Genomic DNA, 17,837 nt, shown 5'->3' on the forward strand with positions numbered 1-17,837 from the left:
AGCTTAGCTCCAGCAGTCAGTGGGCTTCTGGTTCTGACAGCTCTACATGTGAAGAGCTTAGCTCCAGCAGTCAATGGGCTTTGGGTTCTGACAGCTCTACATGTGAAGAGCTTAGCTCCAGCAGTCAGTGGGCTTTGGGTTCTGACAGCTCTACATGTGAAGAGCTTAGCTCCAGCAGTCAATGGGCTTTGGGTTCTGACAGCACTCTAAGGGGAGGAAATGTCACCAGGAACAACCGTTCGGGAATGAGAGCCCGTCTAGATCTGTGAATTTGGGACCAGATACAATTCAGTCCCTTTTTGCTCAGAAGGAGAGAACCATAACTCTGACTTTCCAAGTAAAATACATAAATCTTAAAGAAACAAAACATGGAGAATAAGACAATTTTTATAACAGTCTTTGTGGACTGTGAAAAATACCTATCATTAGTTAATTCCATTGTGGAATTAAGATTGTGGAATTAAAATTGGAAAATCAAGGTTAATTTCTAAGTCACAATAAAAATGTCAACATTCTTTTTGGAAAGGCTCAGAAACAGTGATCATTCCAGTAACAGTGAACATTGCTCACACACAAACTGTCGTGTCTAAGTAACATTTTCTCCAAAAATGGAGAACTCCTCAGGCGGTGGCTGATGCCGGATCTGGGGCAAGCAATGGAATCTGTAGGACGTCAGGCCCGAGCCAGGGCACGAAAGTCACACGGTGCTTCACTGCACATCCCACTTGCTAAGAATCCATGCGTTTGCACCATATTTAAAAGAAAAGTGCCTTGTTAGCAACCTTTGGAAGACACTAGAATCCAAATCATTCTTTTAAAAATTAGAAACACAGGGGCTTGGCAGCGTGGCCTAGTGGCTAAGGTCCTCGCCTTGATCCCATATGGCTGCTGGTTCTAATCCCGGCAGCTCCACTTCCTCTCTGTCTCTCCTCCTCTCAGTATATCTGACTTTGTAATAAAAATAAAATAAATCTTTAAAAAAAAAAAAAAAAATTAGAAACACAAGGAACAAACCAAGCATTTAGCTGACCTTTCCATTATCTTAGGATAACCAGAGCTGACGGGGCAAGCAGTTGGTCTGGGTAGTGTAACGATGAGGCAGGTACTGCAAGGGGCTGGGCTGCTGCTTTAGTCGCGTACACCATCTATCAGAAGCCTGCTCTGTATCCCAGCTATTCTACTTCTCATCCAGTTTCCTGTTAATGAGGCTGGGAAGGCAGAGGATGAGGCCCAAGTGCTTGAGTTGCTGCCACCCACACGGGAGAGCTGATGGAGTTCTAGCCCAGCCCTGGCTGTAGCGGGCATCTGGGGAGTCAGCGGGGACAGAACGTCTGTCTCTCTCACTCTCTCTTCCTGTCCTTCTGCCTTTCAAGTAGACCGATATGCTTTTAGAGATTTATTTATTTTTATTGGAAAGGCAGATATATGCAAGAGGAAGAGAGACAGAGGAAGATCTTCTGTTGAATCACTCCCCAAGTAGCTGCAACAGCTGGAGCTGAGCCGATCCAAAGCCAGGAGCCTGGAGCCTGGAGCCTCTTCCGGGTCTCCCACGTGGGTGCAGGGTCCCATGGCTTTGGGCCGTTTTCGACTGCTTTCCCAGGCACAAGCAGGGAGCTGGATGGGAAGTGGTGCTGCCGGGATTAAAACCAGTGCCCATATGGGATCCCGATGCATGCAAGGCGAGGACTTTAACCACTAGGCTACCGTGCTGGACCCCAAATAGATAAATATTTAAGAAAAAGAATCCTAGCTATATAGAAGAAATATAGATGACAACCATTGCCCAAATTTTAATGAACTAATGGATCTAGGAAACTGTTATGGAAGGGTGCTGAAATCGGTAGGTGAAAGATGGCAGGAAATCTCATGATTCGGCTGACGACACCCCACGTGACCAATCTTAATGCCAGAAGATGAGAGGCAACATTTGGACAACATTTGGACAACATTTGGACAGCTGTGACGCGAACAGTGGTGGCTGCCTACTGCCCTGCATCTACATGTTGAAGCCACGATGCTTCTGTAATGGTGTTTGGAGATGAGACCTTTGGGAGGTGATCAGGGTTAACTAGGCATCGAGGACGGGACCCTGGCGGAGTGCCATCAGATGCTAACAAGTCCTGATCTGTACTACAGCTTAAGTGGACTTTGAAAATATGATAAAGAGGGAAAGCAGTGAGATGAAAAGGCCCCATGTGAAAGATAAGTGAATTGGTTCTGGTGCAATACTTCAGAACTTCTGCTCATTAAAGCACCACCAGAGAAAAAAACAGCAAGCCGCACCTTGAGGGTTTCACAATACAGTATGCAATGGAAAGGCTAGTAGCCAGGACATATCATCAAATTCAGCAACCCAGCAAGAATTTAAGACGAGACAGTACAATGCAGAATACAAAATAACAACAACAACAAAACTGAAGAGAACTTCCTAAAAAGAGGATGCTCACATGGTTAATAAACATATGAAAAGGTACAAAGAATCATCAACCATTAGGAAATAAAAGTGAGTGAAAATCAGGAGATACCACTACCCATCTATCCGGATACATACAATGCGGTAGACTAAGTATTGGCAAAGACAGGAAGTGACTAAAAGTATGTTTTATGGATAGTAGAGTGTAAACTGGTATGCCAACATGAGAAAAATGATAGTATCTACTAACGCTAAAAATATGTGTAGGATTAGAATTGACACATAATTTGGTAAAAAACAGGTGCTTATATAGGCTGACATTAACAGTCTTAAGGCAGCTTTAGTCACAATATATTCAAACTGGAGAAATTCATTAACTGTCAGGGGCAAATAAATTGCGGCACAGTTGCATCACAGAACACGGTGATGAGTAAGAGTGGATTACTGCTACAGAAAACAACACAGATGGCCTCCCAGGCACATGCTGACTGAAAGGAACTGGACACACCGAGTACATAAGCACGGTTCCGTCCACACGAGGGAGAGACAGAACCCCTCGACAAGGATAGAAGCCAGAATCCTGGTTACCCTGGCAGGGGACAGTGACCGGGAGGCGACATGAGGGAGCCTTGTGGAGAGCTAGCAACGTCCTGCGTCTTGATCTGGGCAGGGACTACACAAGCAGACACGTGAGGGTTAGTCCGAAAGATCACAGAACTTGCATTCTATGAAAAAAATATGGATGGATTTCCAAAGTCTTTTTGTACTAAAATGAATTTATCTTTAATTCTTATCTCCCACATGCTTTCAGAAGTATCCTCAAATATGAGAAACTTCATGAAGTTGTATACCTGTAATTTGTGAACTTCACAGCAGGCAAGGTACGCCCAGAAGGAAACCCAAAGCTCCGGACACAGCTACCACAGCCACAAGCAAGACAATGTCACGGTCAAGATGGGCTTTAAATGAACTCAGGGAGAGAGGCTGGGAGGAATGTGGGCAGGACAGGACATGATGACAGCTGCTGAAGGCAGTATTAAGGGATTGGTTATACTGTTCGGTTGACTTCTACATAAATTTGGAAATTTCTTAAAATTAAAACATACTGACATTCTTGAAAAAACGTTATGGGGGTTACTTACAGTTTCAATGGCCATTTCTATAGCCACATTATCTTCTGAGCTCGGACATTTCAGGAAGTGTTTAAGCGCCTGAAAAATGAGAATTATACAGCATTGAAAAATTTCCAAGCTCCTTCCACACTGGGAAGAATAAAACTTGCATACACACACAGTCATTAGACTTTATTAAAATATCTTCATCTCAACCAGGGGCGTATACAGTGCTGGGTTTTCTATCTGTAGTTTTTATTTTTCTTTATTTTTAATCTGTTTTTTCCATCTGTACTTTAAAATCTGGGTACAGTTAAAAAAAAAACCGGCATAACCCCAGTTAACCCTCTGAAGAAGTCCAGTTCTGATTTCGAAAGTAGGGAGATTTAATTCTTTGCATTCGTTCTTTCAGAAATACACACTGACAACTTGCTCCAGTGTGGGTTAGACTGTGCAAGACCCTGTGCATCCAGGAGGGGGCGGTGTGGTCCTTCTGCTTGTTCAGTGCATGCCCTAATGGGGGAATCTGTGAGATGTGACAGCATGAAGTACCCAAGCCAGGCTACCACATCATCACGCCTGTGAAGTCACACACAGTCAGAAAGCAATGGTAAGGAGCCTTCTGTCTCACGAGGGCCACCTGGATATTTATAATATCCAAAATCATCAACTTGAAAAATTAGCCTGCTTATACATTTGCTGCATTTGGAGTCCTGCCTGAAGTTACCTTAGCAAGGCCAGACCAGATGATTTCATGGGCCTCCTATGGCCTGTGGCCCAGGGGGCCCCAAAAGATAACGGGCAGTGTGGCCGGCTGGTTTATAGGTGCTCCGAGAAACCTATGCGTGAGGCTGACTATGGAGATATCAGAGACAACAGAGGCCTTGAGGATGGGTAGGTGTGGGGCAGGTGGTGACGGGAGCCAAGAGGACCCTGGATGGAGAATAAGGCTGGATAAAGACCTGCCAGTGAGAGGGTAGCAGCGGGTTTTCCCATGTAAATCCCCCTGGATGCCAGATTGGGACGTTCTGGTTGGCTGGTCAAATAATCCTGCATGCCAGCTAAGGAGCCTGCGGGTATCTAAGAGGTCAGAAACAACGACTCAGTGGCCTGCAGGCTGAATTCACATCCAGGAATGCCTTCCTCGACCAGTGAGACACCCGGGCCAACATCCTAAAGCCCATTTCTCTGATGCCCACACTCTGGACTGGCAGCAGTTCTGACAGAGGTGAGCAGCAGATGGCACTTCACACCAGGAGGGTGCCATCCGGAAGTCCCTGTCCTGTCACGTGATCAACAAGGGTAGCGTTCTGCCTCACAGCTTCACTCATGATGTCTGGACACCATTCGCCCTGCCTTAGGCACAGGGGCTCGCCCACAAGGAGAGCTGCTCCTCTTTGGGGAACGAAATGGTGGGTGAATTACAGAGAAATCCAGAAAGAAACAGAAAATGGGAGATTGCGGTGCTGACTGGAAGGACGGCGGCCTGGGCCTGGGCCGAGTTGTGGCGGTCACGAAGCAGGAACAGAGGAAGCCTGATGGCACATGGGGGAGCAAGACCCAAGGTCGGCTCTGAGGTCGCCCAGCTCTGCCCAGCTCGGGTCGGGAGCGCCCTGACACTTCAGTTCCTCCTTCCCGTGGGGCGGGGCATGCGTTCTTAGCAAGCACTCACTCGTGAATATTGGCCACACAGCAAGAAGAATTTTCCAGCCTGCAAATGCTTTTTCTCCCCTTCGAAGTACAAGGCGATGCTTTGATAGTCTTCGTTTGTGGTGCTTTCAGAACCTGCAGGGCAAGTGCAGAGTCAGACGCTTCAGCAAAAACTTGTTTATCTTTCATGGATAACCTAAAAACAAGACCTCAAAACAGGTAGTCTGAAAATAGGTGATTCAAAACTCTTAGTGGGAAGCACTGAAGTTCTTACTAGCGACGATTTATCCTAATGTCCTGGCTTCTTTTCCTTCTAAATGGGAAGCAGGAGAGGAAACCCTAAGGCCTGCCTTGGGGAGGACCCAGGGGTTCCCATTACCATTTTGGGGCTCTGATCATGAAAGGGTCTCAACCTCATTTCCTGAAACGACAGGAACCACTGTGGCTTCTTCCCTCGGTTGGGGTTTGTCTTGAGCTGGGAACATTCAGCAGCAAAGTGAACCCCGACACCACGTGGCACCCCATCTCCCTCCTCACCCACAGCCCGGGGACCTCTGTCAGGCCGGGCAGATGGTGCTCAGGCGGCCAGCCAACACTGCTTCAGCTCTGCACTGTGCTGCTCTTGGGGTCAGGCTTACAAACAGTCCTTTTTCTGACATGCTCCTGGTGAGACACACACCCACACAGCTACATGGAGGTTCCTTGTTAGATTTCAGGGCCCCTACCATGTAGAGATGAGATGAAGGTCCCCTAAGAAGAAGCAGGGGAAACAGTGACATTTACCAATGATGTCTGCGTAGATTTCCATCTTGTTGTGTTGCTGAGCCAGGGTGAAGGCCTCACTGCTGCACTTGGACATGACAAGGAACTGGATGGCAGACCCGTAGTCACCTAGCCGGAGAAAAAACCTGAAACAGAGAACTTCAAGTGACTCATGCAAAACACGCCCGTGAGCTGCAGAGTTAAACATGCTGTTCAAAACCAGACAGAGTGCATCTCCGCTAGATAATGTTTATTCTTGAAAGGCATCCGCTCAGGCCGACCACACCAGCCAGCCTCTGATCTCAGACACCCAAATCTAGTCAAACAATTCAGAAGGACAAATATTGCTTTTGGATTTACCTGCGTGATGTGCAGAGGTAAGGGATTCAGGCTTAGTTTCTGGAACTAGGAAAGGACGGCGGCCCCCGTTACCTGGCAACCATTTTGGCTCCATCCAGAGACTGTGTGTCTCTGACCACACTGACGGCCTTTTCGGGGTTGTTGAGGTGATCCAGGTAGATGCGAATCACGCTGTCCCACTGCTTGGCGTTTTCATAAGCCACAACAGCTTCTTTGTATCTGCAAGAAACACTGCCTTGTGATGCTTTAAAATATACCTTATTTTATTAGAGAGAGATGGAGGGACAGAGCCACAGAGAGAGCTGTTTCATTCTCACTAGTTCTCACTGCCCAGAGCTGCGCTGGGCTTGGTCAAAACCAGGAGCTGGGAATGCAATCCAGGTTTTCCACATGGGTGGCGAGAAGCCAACGACTTCAGCCCATCACTGCTCCTCCCAGGATGTGTCGGCAGAGAGCTGGGAGGAGGAGAGGGGCCAGGACTTGAACCTGGCACTTCAATATGAAATGCACAAAAGGTTGAGGGTCTAAACAATCACCGTGCCAAATCCCCACCCCATAGCTTTCAGAACACTGTCACTTTGGGGTAAGAAACATCAGTGAACGTTCTGTTTTATTAACGGTAGTTGTTTATGTTTCTTCAACAGAAAAAAATAAGAAGCACCATCCCACTAAAACGTTTTTTTTGGGGTGGAGGTGGGGTTTGTCAGTCAACATTACAACATCAATATTGTACAGTATTTTCTTATCCCAACCAAGGATACATAATTCTCTACATTTTATTTTCTACCTGAATGAGAATATTCTAGTAGTCAAATACAATTATCCCAGAAAACAGAAAATACAGACTTTTCATAATTACAGATACAGGTTGATGGCGACCAACAAAATCCCTAGATTGACCACTAGGTGGGGCTCAGGATTTGTGTTTGCAAACAACTGACTCTCCAGCTGTGAGAGCTCCAATAAGACCTTTCAGAATTTAACTGTTATCAAACATGCCTTTCCTAAAAAGCTAGAGTACTAACTTTTAAAAGTTCCACAGTAGATATTTCCAAGTTCTGACACAGAAAGTTATACTTTAGTCAGCTACCCCTAATAAGGATGTGACAATATTAGTTCAAAATAAATCTTTCCAAATAAGACAGATCATTTTGATGTGATATCATTAAGTAAAACTTCTACAGGTTTATACAAAACACAATTTTGTATTTCTTCCTGTGGGACTTGTCTTCTTGTCTTTAAGTCCACTTTCTGTTTAGTGTCTGAGTTTCTCCTATAAAGTTGAAGGAGACAGCTACACTGCAGGTAAGCAGCTATCCCCGGCCGTGTTTAATGCTGCTTTGGGACTTAACCATGCAGCAACGGGGCAGAACTCACACTTCCTGCCTCCTCTTTCCCTCTGCATCCTTCAGTTGTCCTTCTTAACCAAATGACTATTCCACTTCATTGTTGTATCTAAACATGTTTTGTGTTTCTCTTTTGCCTTTCGTAGAGCATTGAAAGCACCAGGAGTTAATTTACAAAACTGACATGGCTTTCTATGTGTATGCACTGGACAAGTTGCACGAACCTTCCATCGGCTTCCTTGGCCTTGGCGTACTGCAGGTGGATCTTGGGAGAGGAGACGTGAGGCAGAAGCTCGCCGACTTTGACCCTGGCAAGGAGAGTCAGAATGTGCTCAGCCTGCGTTCACGCCAAGGAAAACCTCCCATAGCCACATGGCGGGGCTCAGGCCTCACCCAGGAGCTACGGCGAGCTTCCCGAAGCTTCCACCCCACAGGTGAAAGTGGATGGAACTGCTCATCCTCTACCGCCACCTCTTCAGGGGACAAGGACTGAAGCGGGTCCCTTCACTCTTTTGGGATAAGATTTTTGGATTTTCTCCCCTTCCCCACCAGTCACTTTCCTGGTTAGAGATTTTCCCAAACCAAACCTACAGAAGGATGTGTTGTTCTTTGGGAAGAAGAACTGTTGATATAAAGTCATGTAGGTTAAGAAGAAAAATAAAAAGACATGAAGGGCAGACCGAGATGAGGAGACAGAATGCCTGGGCAGGAAGAAAGGCAAGGAAATGATAGGGGGACCCTGGGGACCACCATTTCCAAATCGACTCCTAAACACACTGGGGCCAGCTCTTACCAGTTCTTACAGCGGATGTAAACAGATGCAGCTTTGTCATAGTAGAGACCTTTCTCATACAGTTGGGCTGCTTCTGAAAATTGCTAACACAATGCAGGATTGTTAGAATAACACTCTGGTAATGTTTAGGACCGCAGGCATATTCTTAGAGGGTGAAAATACCTTCATACTCTCCAATATGGCGCCGCAGTCTCTCTTCAGGATACGACTGGGATGCGTGAGGGCTTGGTTGACCCCGCGACGGATGTCTCCCATGCGGATGGACATCTGGGCCACCCCAGCCAGGCACACTGCATCATGCTCCTGCCGACATCAGCAAACCAGACTCTCACGGAACATGTCACATTTCTGCCGGAATCATGAACTTACATCTAAAATGAGCTGAAGCTTCCTTTCATTTATATTTCCAGGTAAGTCACGTGAGTTTGAACTAACATTCAATCATTTCCTTATAATACAAAGCAGCTATTGCAAAGTGAGTCTATCCCTTTGAAAAGATCGATATCCTTTTCTGCTTTAGATCACATTTTTATTATCCCTCAAATAAAATTTTATGTAAGAAGGGATATACTGGTTATAAATACTACATAAATACTACAAAAAATAGGAGGAAAATTATTTGTCAAACTGAAGAGTTTTCTTCCAAGCTTGATTAAATATAAAAACTTCATTTAGAAATAAATCATTAAAGATAATGAAAGCAACCAAAATTTTTTTTTCAAATCACTTATCTATTCCAGTGGAAAAGAGGGTCAGAATTCATGCTATCTAAAGCCATATGCATGCCTTGTCTGGCATGGTGGCTGTCATCAGTGGGGCTACTCGGGCATTTGAAACCACAGTGAAACTGAGGGGTTGACGTTTCATTTAAAAATTTATTTATTTGAGACCGAAAGAAATCTCTTATTTTCTGGATGATTCCCTAATAGCTGCAGTAGTAAGCAAGAGCCAGAACACAATCTAGGCCTCCCTCATGGGTGCTGGGATCCAGCCATTTCAGCTACTGTCCGCTGTTCCCAGGCAGGGAACAGGAACTGGATAAGGAACCCAGGTCCCCCGACTGGAAATGTGCATTCCAAATGGCATCTTAACTGCCATGCTAAATGCTCACCCCTTATTCAAGTAGACCCACATGTGGCAGGTGGCTGCTGTGTTCGACAGCACATACAGAGGATGAACTGACACACACATAGCCAAAGAAAATGCAGAGCAAAATACATGAGGCCAATGAGTAAATAAAAAGATGCTGAACTTCACTAAAAATCAAATGTAAAATGTAATTTTTTCCTAATCATATTAGCAGGATAAAATGATTAACATTCAGTATTGTTGAAAATACAGGGGCACTAGTGCACATGATGTCTAGGAATCTCACTTCTGGAGCTGGCACGGCAGCGCAACAGGTTAATCCTCCACCTTAAGCACCAGCATCCTATATGGTGTCACAGCTGCTTGGTTTCCAAGCCAAGTCTCTGCTGATGGCCTGAGAAAGCATGAGGGTGGCTTCGTTCCTCGGGCCCCTGTGTCCACGTGGGAGCAGCTCTGGGCTCCTGGTTTTGCATCAGCCCAGCTCCAGCCACTTGGGGAGTGAACCAGTGAATGGATCTTTCCCCCTCTGTGCCTTCTTCTCTTTGTGAACTTCCTTTAAAAAGATATTTCTTTCAAAAATGTATCTTGGGTAGCTAGAGCTAGGGTAGGTATATTCTAGGCAGTGTTTGCAATAATCTTAATGTTTTATTTATTTAATAGGCAGAGAGAGAGAGAGAGACTGTCTTTCCTCAAATGCCTGTCACAGCTGGGGCTGGGCCAGACTACAGCCAGCAGCCAGGACCTCTAGCCGGGTCACCCACATGGGTAGTCCGACCCCCGTACATGAGTCATCATTTGCTATCTTCCAGGTGTGGCAGCAGGGACCCAGAATGGAAGTGGGATAGACAGGACTCAAATTTAGGCAACGGGTGAGGTATTATCCTAATGGCTGTGCCAAACACCCGGCCCTTGCAATATTTTTGATACTGGAAAAAAAAAAAAAACCTTCACAATTTTAATAAGAAAATGAATAAAAAGTTACAGTCTATGCAGACACAATTAGAAGATGTTAAACAATATAAAGAGGCTCATACGTATTAATTTGGAAAGGTCACAAAGAGAACAAGATATTGCTTTGTACACACTGGATATGCAGGTGAAATGTCCTGAGTGACTGGGAATTAATGACTTCACATTGAACGGGAATTCACAGCCCGAACAGCACAGACATGGCTGTATGCTGACTACAGGTTCTGGATGAAAACGTGTGAAATCCAAGAAGTGGTTACCAACAAGTGGGCTGGGTGAAAGAGTGCCAGACCCTCACCTTTCAGGTTAACATATTCTGGTGATTAAAAAAAAAAACACTGCATATAATGCATTTATGTTACTTCCTTAACAAGGAATCTAGATTTAGACAGAAAATAAAGATTTTCAACCTTCATAAGACATTGAATAACTTAAAAACCTCCATGTACTATAGAACTGAACTTTTTGAGCTGAACCCCTGGGCTGAGGGAACGGGCAGCCCAGTGGGACACACTTCCCAGGCTCAAGCTCCTCTCTGAGATCCAGGCTGTTGAGAGGCGGACATGAACCAGCAGGTGGAAGATCTCTGCCTATCTGCCTCTCCTTGTTTCCTCTGCCTTTCAAAGAAACTTTAAAAATGTGAAAAAGAGGCAATAGTACAAGAAATAAAATGGTAAAAATGAACTTTGACAACTGATAATTCATTTTCAAAGTGGTTACTGAAACGTTTTAACAGATCAAATGATTGGGGCTGGAGTAGTGGTAAAATGGGTTAAGCTGCCACCTGGAATGCCAGCATTCCACATGAAGTCTGGGTCAAGTTCCAGCGGCTCTGTTCCCAGTGCAGCTCCCTGCAAATGGCCTGGCAAAAGCAGAAAAAAAGTCTCAAGTACTTGGGACCCTGCACTGAAGTGAGAGACCCAGAGGCAGCTCCTGGCTCTGGCCTAACTCTGGGAAGTGAAGAGCAGATGAAGCTGGGTGGATGGGAGGGTGTGTGTGAGTGTGTGTGTGTGTGTGAGAGAGAGAGAAAGAGAGAGAGAGAGAGAGAAGGCTAACTCTTTCAGATAAACCAATCTTTAAAAAAAATCAAAAGATCTTGGGCAATCACAGTTGGCATATAACATACGCATGTAACAAAACTCCATTTCTACTCAATGAGCAAGGATCAGCAAAGCACCTACAAGTGTGCAGGGCAGCCCTGGGCTTCCCACGTTAATACGTGTGGATCTGTTTTAGTCTGTAACAGCGTCGAGCACTCCACTGCTTAGATGAACCATATTATTTTCATCCACTCCCTTAGGGACTTGTACATATATAAATGGGAAGTGTTACAAATTTCACTTCCGATCTTAGAAGTTCACATTTAGGATGAAAGGGAAAATCTTTTTCAGATGAGTAAAAGCACTATCATCTTCAATTTTAAGAGTTTAAATTATTTTAAAATAAATAAATCTTTTTTAAAATACAGTATTAAAATGATTTAGCCATAGGTATCTCCAAAGAGTTCATGGAAAATGCTTATTAAAAAAGGTATGATTGGGCCTGGTGGTGTGGCCTAGCGGCTAAAGTCCTCGCCTTGAATGGCCAGGATCCCATATGGGCGCCGGTTCTAATCCCGGCTGCTTCACTTCCCATCCAGCTCCCTGCTTGTGGCCTGGGAAAGCAGTTGAGGACGGCCCAATGCATTGGGACACTGCACCCACGTGAGAGACCTGGAAGAGGTTCCAGGTTCCCGGCATCGGATCAGTGTGCACCGGCCCGTTGCGGCTCACTTGGGGAGTGAAACCTCAGATGGAAGATCTTGCTCTCTGTCTCTCCTCCTCTCTGTATATCCAGCTTTCCAATAATAATAAATCTTAAAAAAAAAAAGGTCTGATTTCAAAATTTTTTGTATTAAAATAAACTTACATTTAGTCTCATGTTTCCACAAATGGAAATCAAACATTAAGATTCTGCTTGTACTTTGTATAAAGTTGCTAATAAACTGCAAAAAGGGCCCACCTGCTAGATAATGAATCAATTCTTGTATGAGCAAACAAGACCAGGATTGTTAAAATGAAGCTGAAAACAGACGCAGAGATAATGATGCATGTCTGATTCAAGGTTACCTTGTTATCGCCTGTTATTCCTTTCTCATAATGTGCCAAAGCATTTACATAATCACCCCTGGAAGAAGAATGTTAATATTTAAGTACTTTACATATGTAAGATTTAAGATAATCAATTTAAGAGATGCTGGGTTTAAGCTCAAAAAGATGACATACAACACATAAGCAATATAATTTTTTTCACAATAGGGCCCCTCATTATTTAATGAGTTTGAAAACATCCAAACAGATAATGCTAAGGATTATGCTAAGGTATTTACTGTGTGATGCACTAGGCATTTGGTGGGGAAGCTGTCTTAAATGTATGGGTTACTTTCATTAATTATTTCCTTTGGGGCACTAAGTAACAATCAAGTGACCATGTCAACCAGTACTTTTTCCCCATGGCCCCAAATTTATAACAAGTATGTGTGCTGGTATTGAGATAATCTGGGTTATTATCCATATCTGAGGATTACAGTAAGAAGGGCCCCTGGTCTTGCTGGTTTTACCAACAGAAAGTGTCATAACCCATACAAGTAACTCTCCATTGCCATGACCCCAGCCAATACAGAACTACCCAGCTAGAAGACATTTTTATTATCTCAATTTCTTTTTGTTATTTAAGACAGAATGAGTTGTTTGTGGTTCATCTTCCTCTGAGAAACTGTCTCCTCAATAGTTCATCAGCTCTGAAGATGGCATCTTTTAAGACTGACTGTGGCTTTACTTTATTAGTTGAGGTGAGTGTTGAATGGGATTTGGTGCCTGCAATACATGCAGACATTTAAGCCTTGGGTGGATGTTAGCAGTTAATGGCTGGACAGTGGTGGGTGGCAGCATAAAGGTGGAGACTTATCGGAAACAAGGCGTGTAGGAAGTAGATCAGTGGGTAACTGGGGGGGTCTTCAGAAAGCCATGCTCACATTGGGGTTGGTTCTAAGGGCCAACCTGGGCCTAGCTGCTCCTTCTCTGTTTTCCTGGCTCCGTCAGCCCCAGTAGATCCCAGGCTAATGGAGATCTTTGCCCAACCTTCAGGGAAGGGCTTCCTGAACAGTGAGCTGGCACACATCTCCCTTCCTAAGAAGCTCCTCTCAGGTGTTTGTTGCAGTAAAGCAAGGCTGACTAAAACCGTCAGTTACTCAGCCATCTACTGAGGGGACAAGGAATTTGGGGGAAGCAAAGTTGTTCAGGTGATCAACAACTCTTAATTTGTTTGCTGTATTAGTCTCTTCTGTCGTGATAGTGAAAAATCTGAAGTCTGGGAGCCTAAGAGGCCAAGACTGGGCAGCCCCATTGATTTGGCTGCTGCCAAGGGCATTCTGGGCTGTGCTACAGCATCCTGGTGGGAGTGCAGGCCCGAGGGAGGGATTGCAGAGTGGTCTGGACAGGAAGCCAGACGCAGCAGGAGCTAAGTCATCCAGTTGTGATACAGTTATTGTATACACATGTGTCAACTGACATTTGCAAGTAGATTATTTCCTTTTGGTCTCTGCCCGTATTTGCACTGGCAGCAGTAACCACAGGTGAGTGCGAACTTAAAACTGGATGCTGAACGCTTGTAAAATTATACATTTATATAGCACTGAAATACAAGCATATAGTCTTTCAATTAAGACAGGATAAGCAAGATGGCCTACTAATTGAGAGCAACAGAAGACGTCTTGGTTTCTCAGTCTAGATGATGGAATGTTAAGGGCAGGTGAGACCTGTGAGGCTTACCCAGGCATCACAGTTACCACACCGAGCTCCTCCTAGAACTTCCTGGCTGGCCGCTCAATGTGCTCCTGTATCATTGTGATTCCATTTAAAAAGGAAAACCAAAACCCAAAAAACACCAACCCTGTGATTTTAAGCAAACCAAAGAAGACTGCTATTTTTTGGACATTTGTGCTCCCCTTAAATACACAGGTTGAAACTCGGTCACCAACAGACCAGCATTATGAGGTGGAGCCTGACGGAGGTGACTCGAAGGCAGCACTTGGCAGCCCTCGTCCCTCAGCTTCCCACCACGTGGCCATGGCCAGGAAGGCCTTGACCTAGAGGTGATGCCTGCATCTCAGGTCTGTCTCTAGAACCATGAGAAACCTCTTCTCTTTATAAATGACTTAGTTTCAAGTTGTCCATTTTAGCAATACAAATGGGAGAACACATAGTCCAAGCTTCAATATTTTGTAGCCTGCCTTGACACCACATTACAAATCCTCAGTATTAAAAGGGGTGCATCATGAAAATGGGTTACGGACGGCAGGGTGGCCCCTGTGGCTGACTGATCCAAAACCACAATCCGACTCTCAATGTAGAAAAAGCCTGAAACCGAAACTCAGATTTTGAGCCTCAAAAATGAAAACGGATAAATGTGTGATAGTAACATCATTAGATGGCACATAAAACACTCTCTGATGTATAATTAACACATTTTTCTTTCTCCCTAAAAAGTGATTCTTAAAGACCTTGTAATTAACTGCAATTTGGAACTGAGATTGGGCAGTAAGTAGCTGCTGATGGAGACCAGGACTCACGTGAATTCCAGCTGAATAGCATATTCTTTCGATATAAATGGAATTTGGTCTGGGGCCAGACGCTTTGCCAGTTGCAAGGCACTGTCCCAATGCTGTAAATCTCTTCTCATCTGTTAAGAAGAAAGCAGTCTTTGAAATTTTGTTTTTTCCCCAAAGTTACCATATTTTACAAAAGCTTTTGATTGAAATAATGAAACTTGATATTTACAAGGATGCCCTGTTACTACAGGAGGGACAGAGCTCGAAGGGGCTTAATTCTGGCTACTATGCTTAGTTCACACTCCTCCAGAACTCCATTCTGTCAAGCAAATTCTTACTCTAATGAGCAGGAAGACGCTAAACCAAAATGAATCCCAACAACTCCTTTTGGGGGGGTGCGGGTTATGATCAATTTACAAAGCTTGGAGACATTTCACTTTAGGCATTGATGTCCCTGCATGAGAAAATTGGAGGCTGCACTACAGCACAGATGGCAGAAGACGGAAAATGCAAAGTCTTTTTCTCCTTCACTCCTGGGGACTGCTATCAGTGCCTGGCACTGATCTCAAGAAAAATTTAGCCGAGAAAGATTAGCCCATAAACTTCACTTCTCCCTTTATTTGTGGTTTGTAAGGGATTAATAACAGTTCATGTTTTTAAGTGCTTGTCCTCTGCCAAGTAAGTCCTAAAGCGTTATTTACTTTTCATGAGTATTCTTTTGCAATGAGATATTCTAGTACCCATGTCCAAGAGCCACAAACTGAGGCAGAGGGGCTAGTTCTGGACACCATTACATGGCTAGTCTCCTGGGCCCCAGGGCTGTTAGTGCACATCCTTGGTTAGCAAGAGTCCGCAGGTCAACCCAGAGGAGCTAGAACATGTTTTTGCCCTCACTCAACATGTCATTCCTGCTTCAGCTAGTAGTACACTGCAAGTCCTAGAAACTTTCCCACAGCACCCTCAGGAGCTCAGATAACATTAAAAAATGACCTCAATTATTCTTAAATGTTACTTTAACCATTTAAAGTGAAAATCTGCTGTACAAGTTGTAAAACCCAAGTTGTGAGACTTACACCGAATGTTCTCAAAGCAGTCTCTTCTTTATAGTTGCAGAAATGTTGATTTGAGGTGGAATTAGTGATAGTTGCTACTTTTATTACTTTACTTTTGGTCAGATGCTTTGCTAAGAAGATCTAACTCCCACTTTTGTTTGACTTACTTTTTTAGTTTTGACAGACAGACTGCGATCTCCCACCTTCTGATTTACTTGCTAAATGCCCGCAATAGCCATGGGGCAAGCATCAGTGATGATGCTATCACCCCATCCGTTCCTCCCACATGGGTCAGCAGCAGGAACCCCAGCCCTTGAGCCTTCACCACTGACTCCCAGGCTTTGCATGAACAGGAAGCTGGAGTCAGGAGCCGGAGCCTGGACTCGAACCTGGGCACTCTGTCATGGGACATGGACATTTGACATGCATCTTACCTGCTACGCTGGATGTCTGTCCCTGTGCCTCACTTTTTAATCTTTACAATTGCCTTGGAGTTAGACACTGTTATCTCTTCTACTCTGAAGAAGTGGGCTCTAGGGTGAGGCTCACAGGCTTATCCAAGGTTATGGAGAGCTGGTGTGAACCCAGATGCATCCAACTCTGAAGGGGATGCTCTCAACTGTTGGCCTATCTGGCTACATCTTCTCGCCTGGCCATGAAGGAGGTTCTGGTCCTCATCCTACATGTTCTCCCTGCAGAACTATTTCTTAGGCTACCTCTTAACACACACAACAGAATTTCATGTAACGAGTAAAAGTGCTTCAGTTTACCTATTTGGGAAGTAGAAAAAAAATCGTAGTATTATTCCTTAAGACATAGTTGAGAGTTTAATGAGTCAATGAATGTCAAATACTTAGAAAATTGTCGGAATATGTGAATACTCAACAATGTTAGGGATTTTACTTCACATTTTTGTGGGCTTTACTATCTAGCTTTTTTGGATATTTCTGGACTTTAAATGTTTTGGCAATGTCAGAGCCTAGCATGGCGGTATAGCCAGCTACTCCTTCACCTGCAAGTGCTGGCATATCATATGGGTGCTGGTTCATGTCCCAGCTGCTCCATTTCCTATCCAATTCTCTGCTTAGGCCCTGGAAAAGCAGTGCAGCATGGTTCAAGGCTTTGGGCCTGGCACCCATATGGGGGGCCTGGCACCCACACGGGAGGCCTGGGTGAAGCTCCTGGCTCCCAGCTTTGGAACAGCTCAGCTCTGGCCGTTGTGGTCATTTGGGGAATGAACCAGCAGATGGAAGATCTCTCTGCAAGGATCTGGCTTTCAAGATAAAAAAAAAATAATAATAAATCTTTAAAAATAAAGTTAAATAATTTGGTAATGTGGTAACACCCTGTCACATCTCTCTCTCCAGAATGGAGAAGGAAAACATTTTGGAAGAGATCCAGTATTCAGGAGTTTTCAGAGGTGAACCAGAGACATCTGAGCTTTGGGGGAGAGGCATGAACCCACCACGGGCCAGACCCTCCAGGGCACGTCTGGCCTATCAGGCGATTTGCTGCCATACCTCCAAGGCAGCGATGGGACAGCTGGATGCCAGATACAGGTCCTGGGCCTGGTTGAAATCATTAGTGAACATGCAGAGGTGTCCTGCCAGAAGGTTGTGATCCTCTATTCCCTACAAAATAAAGCAGCTTTGATGAGGAGAATGCAAGGGCGCTTCCTTCACTTTGTATATATATTTTTTAAT

General features: G+C 44.6%; 1 protein-coding gene across 1 annotated transcript in view; it reads right to left on the bottom strand.

Annotated features, from left to right (window-relative positions):
• Window positions 1-17,837, bottom strand: part of WDR19 (WD repeat domain 19) — a 61,176-nt gene that overhangs the window by 11,440 nt on the left and 31,899 nt on the right. Inside the window, exons 19-28 of the mRNA XM_004579323.3 lie at window positions 17,655-17,765; window positions 15,104-15,213; window positions 12,603-12,660; window positions 8,599-8,739; window positions 8,437-8,519; window positions 7,868-7,951; window positions 6,370-6,516; window positions 5,959-6,083; window positions 5,198-5,310; window positions 3,556-3,624 (exon numbers count right to left, since the gene is read on the bottom strand). Of these exons, the coding sequence (XP_004579380.3) occupies window positions 3,556-3,624; window positions 5,198-5,310; window positions 5,959-6,083; window positions 6,370-6,516; window positions 7,868-7,951; window positions 8,437-8,519; window positions 8,599-8,739; window positions 12,603-12,660; window positions 15,104-15,213; window positions 17,655-17,765 (1,041 nt within the window). The remainder of the gene's footprint in view (window positions 1-3,555; window positions 3,625-5,197; window positions 5,311-5,958; window positions 6,084-6,369; window positions 6,517-7,867; window positions 7,952-8,436; window positions 8,520-8,598; window positions 8,740-12,602; window positions 12,661-15,103; window positions 15,214-17,654; window positions 17,766-17,837) is intronic.

This window comes from Ochotona princeps, chromosome 11 (genome assembly GCF_030435755.1).
Source record: "Ochotona princeps isolate mOchPri1 chromosome 11, mOchPri1.hap1, whole genome shotgun sequence".
In the NCBI taxonomy this organism is placed as follows: domain Eukaryota; kingdom Metazoa; phylum Chordata; class Mammalia; order Lagomorpha; family Ochotonidae; genus Ochotona; species Ochotona princeps.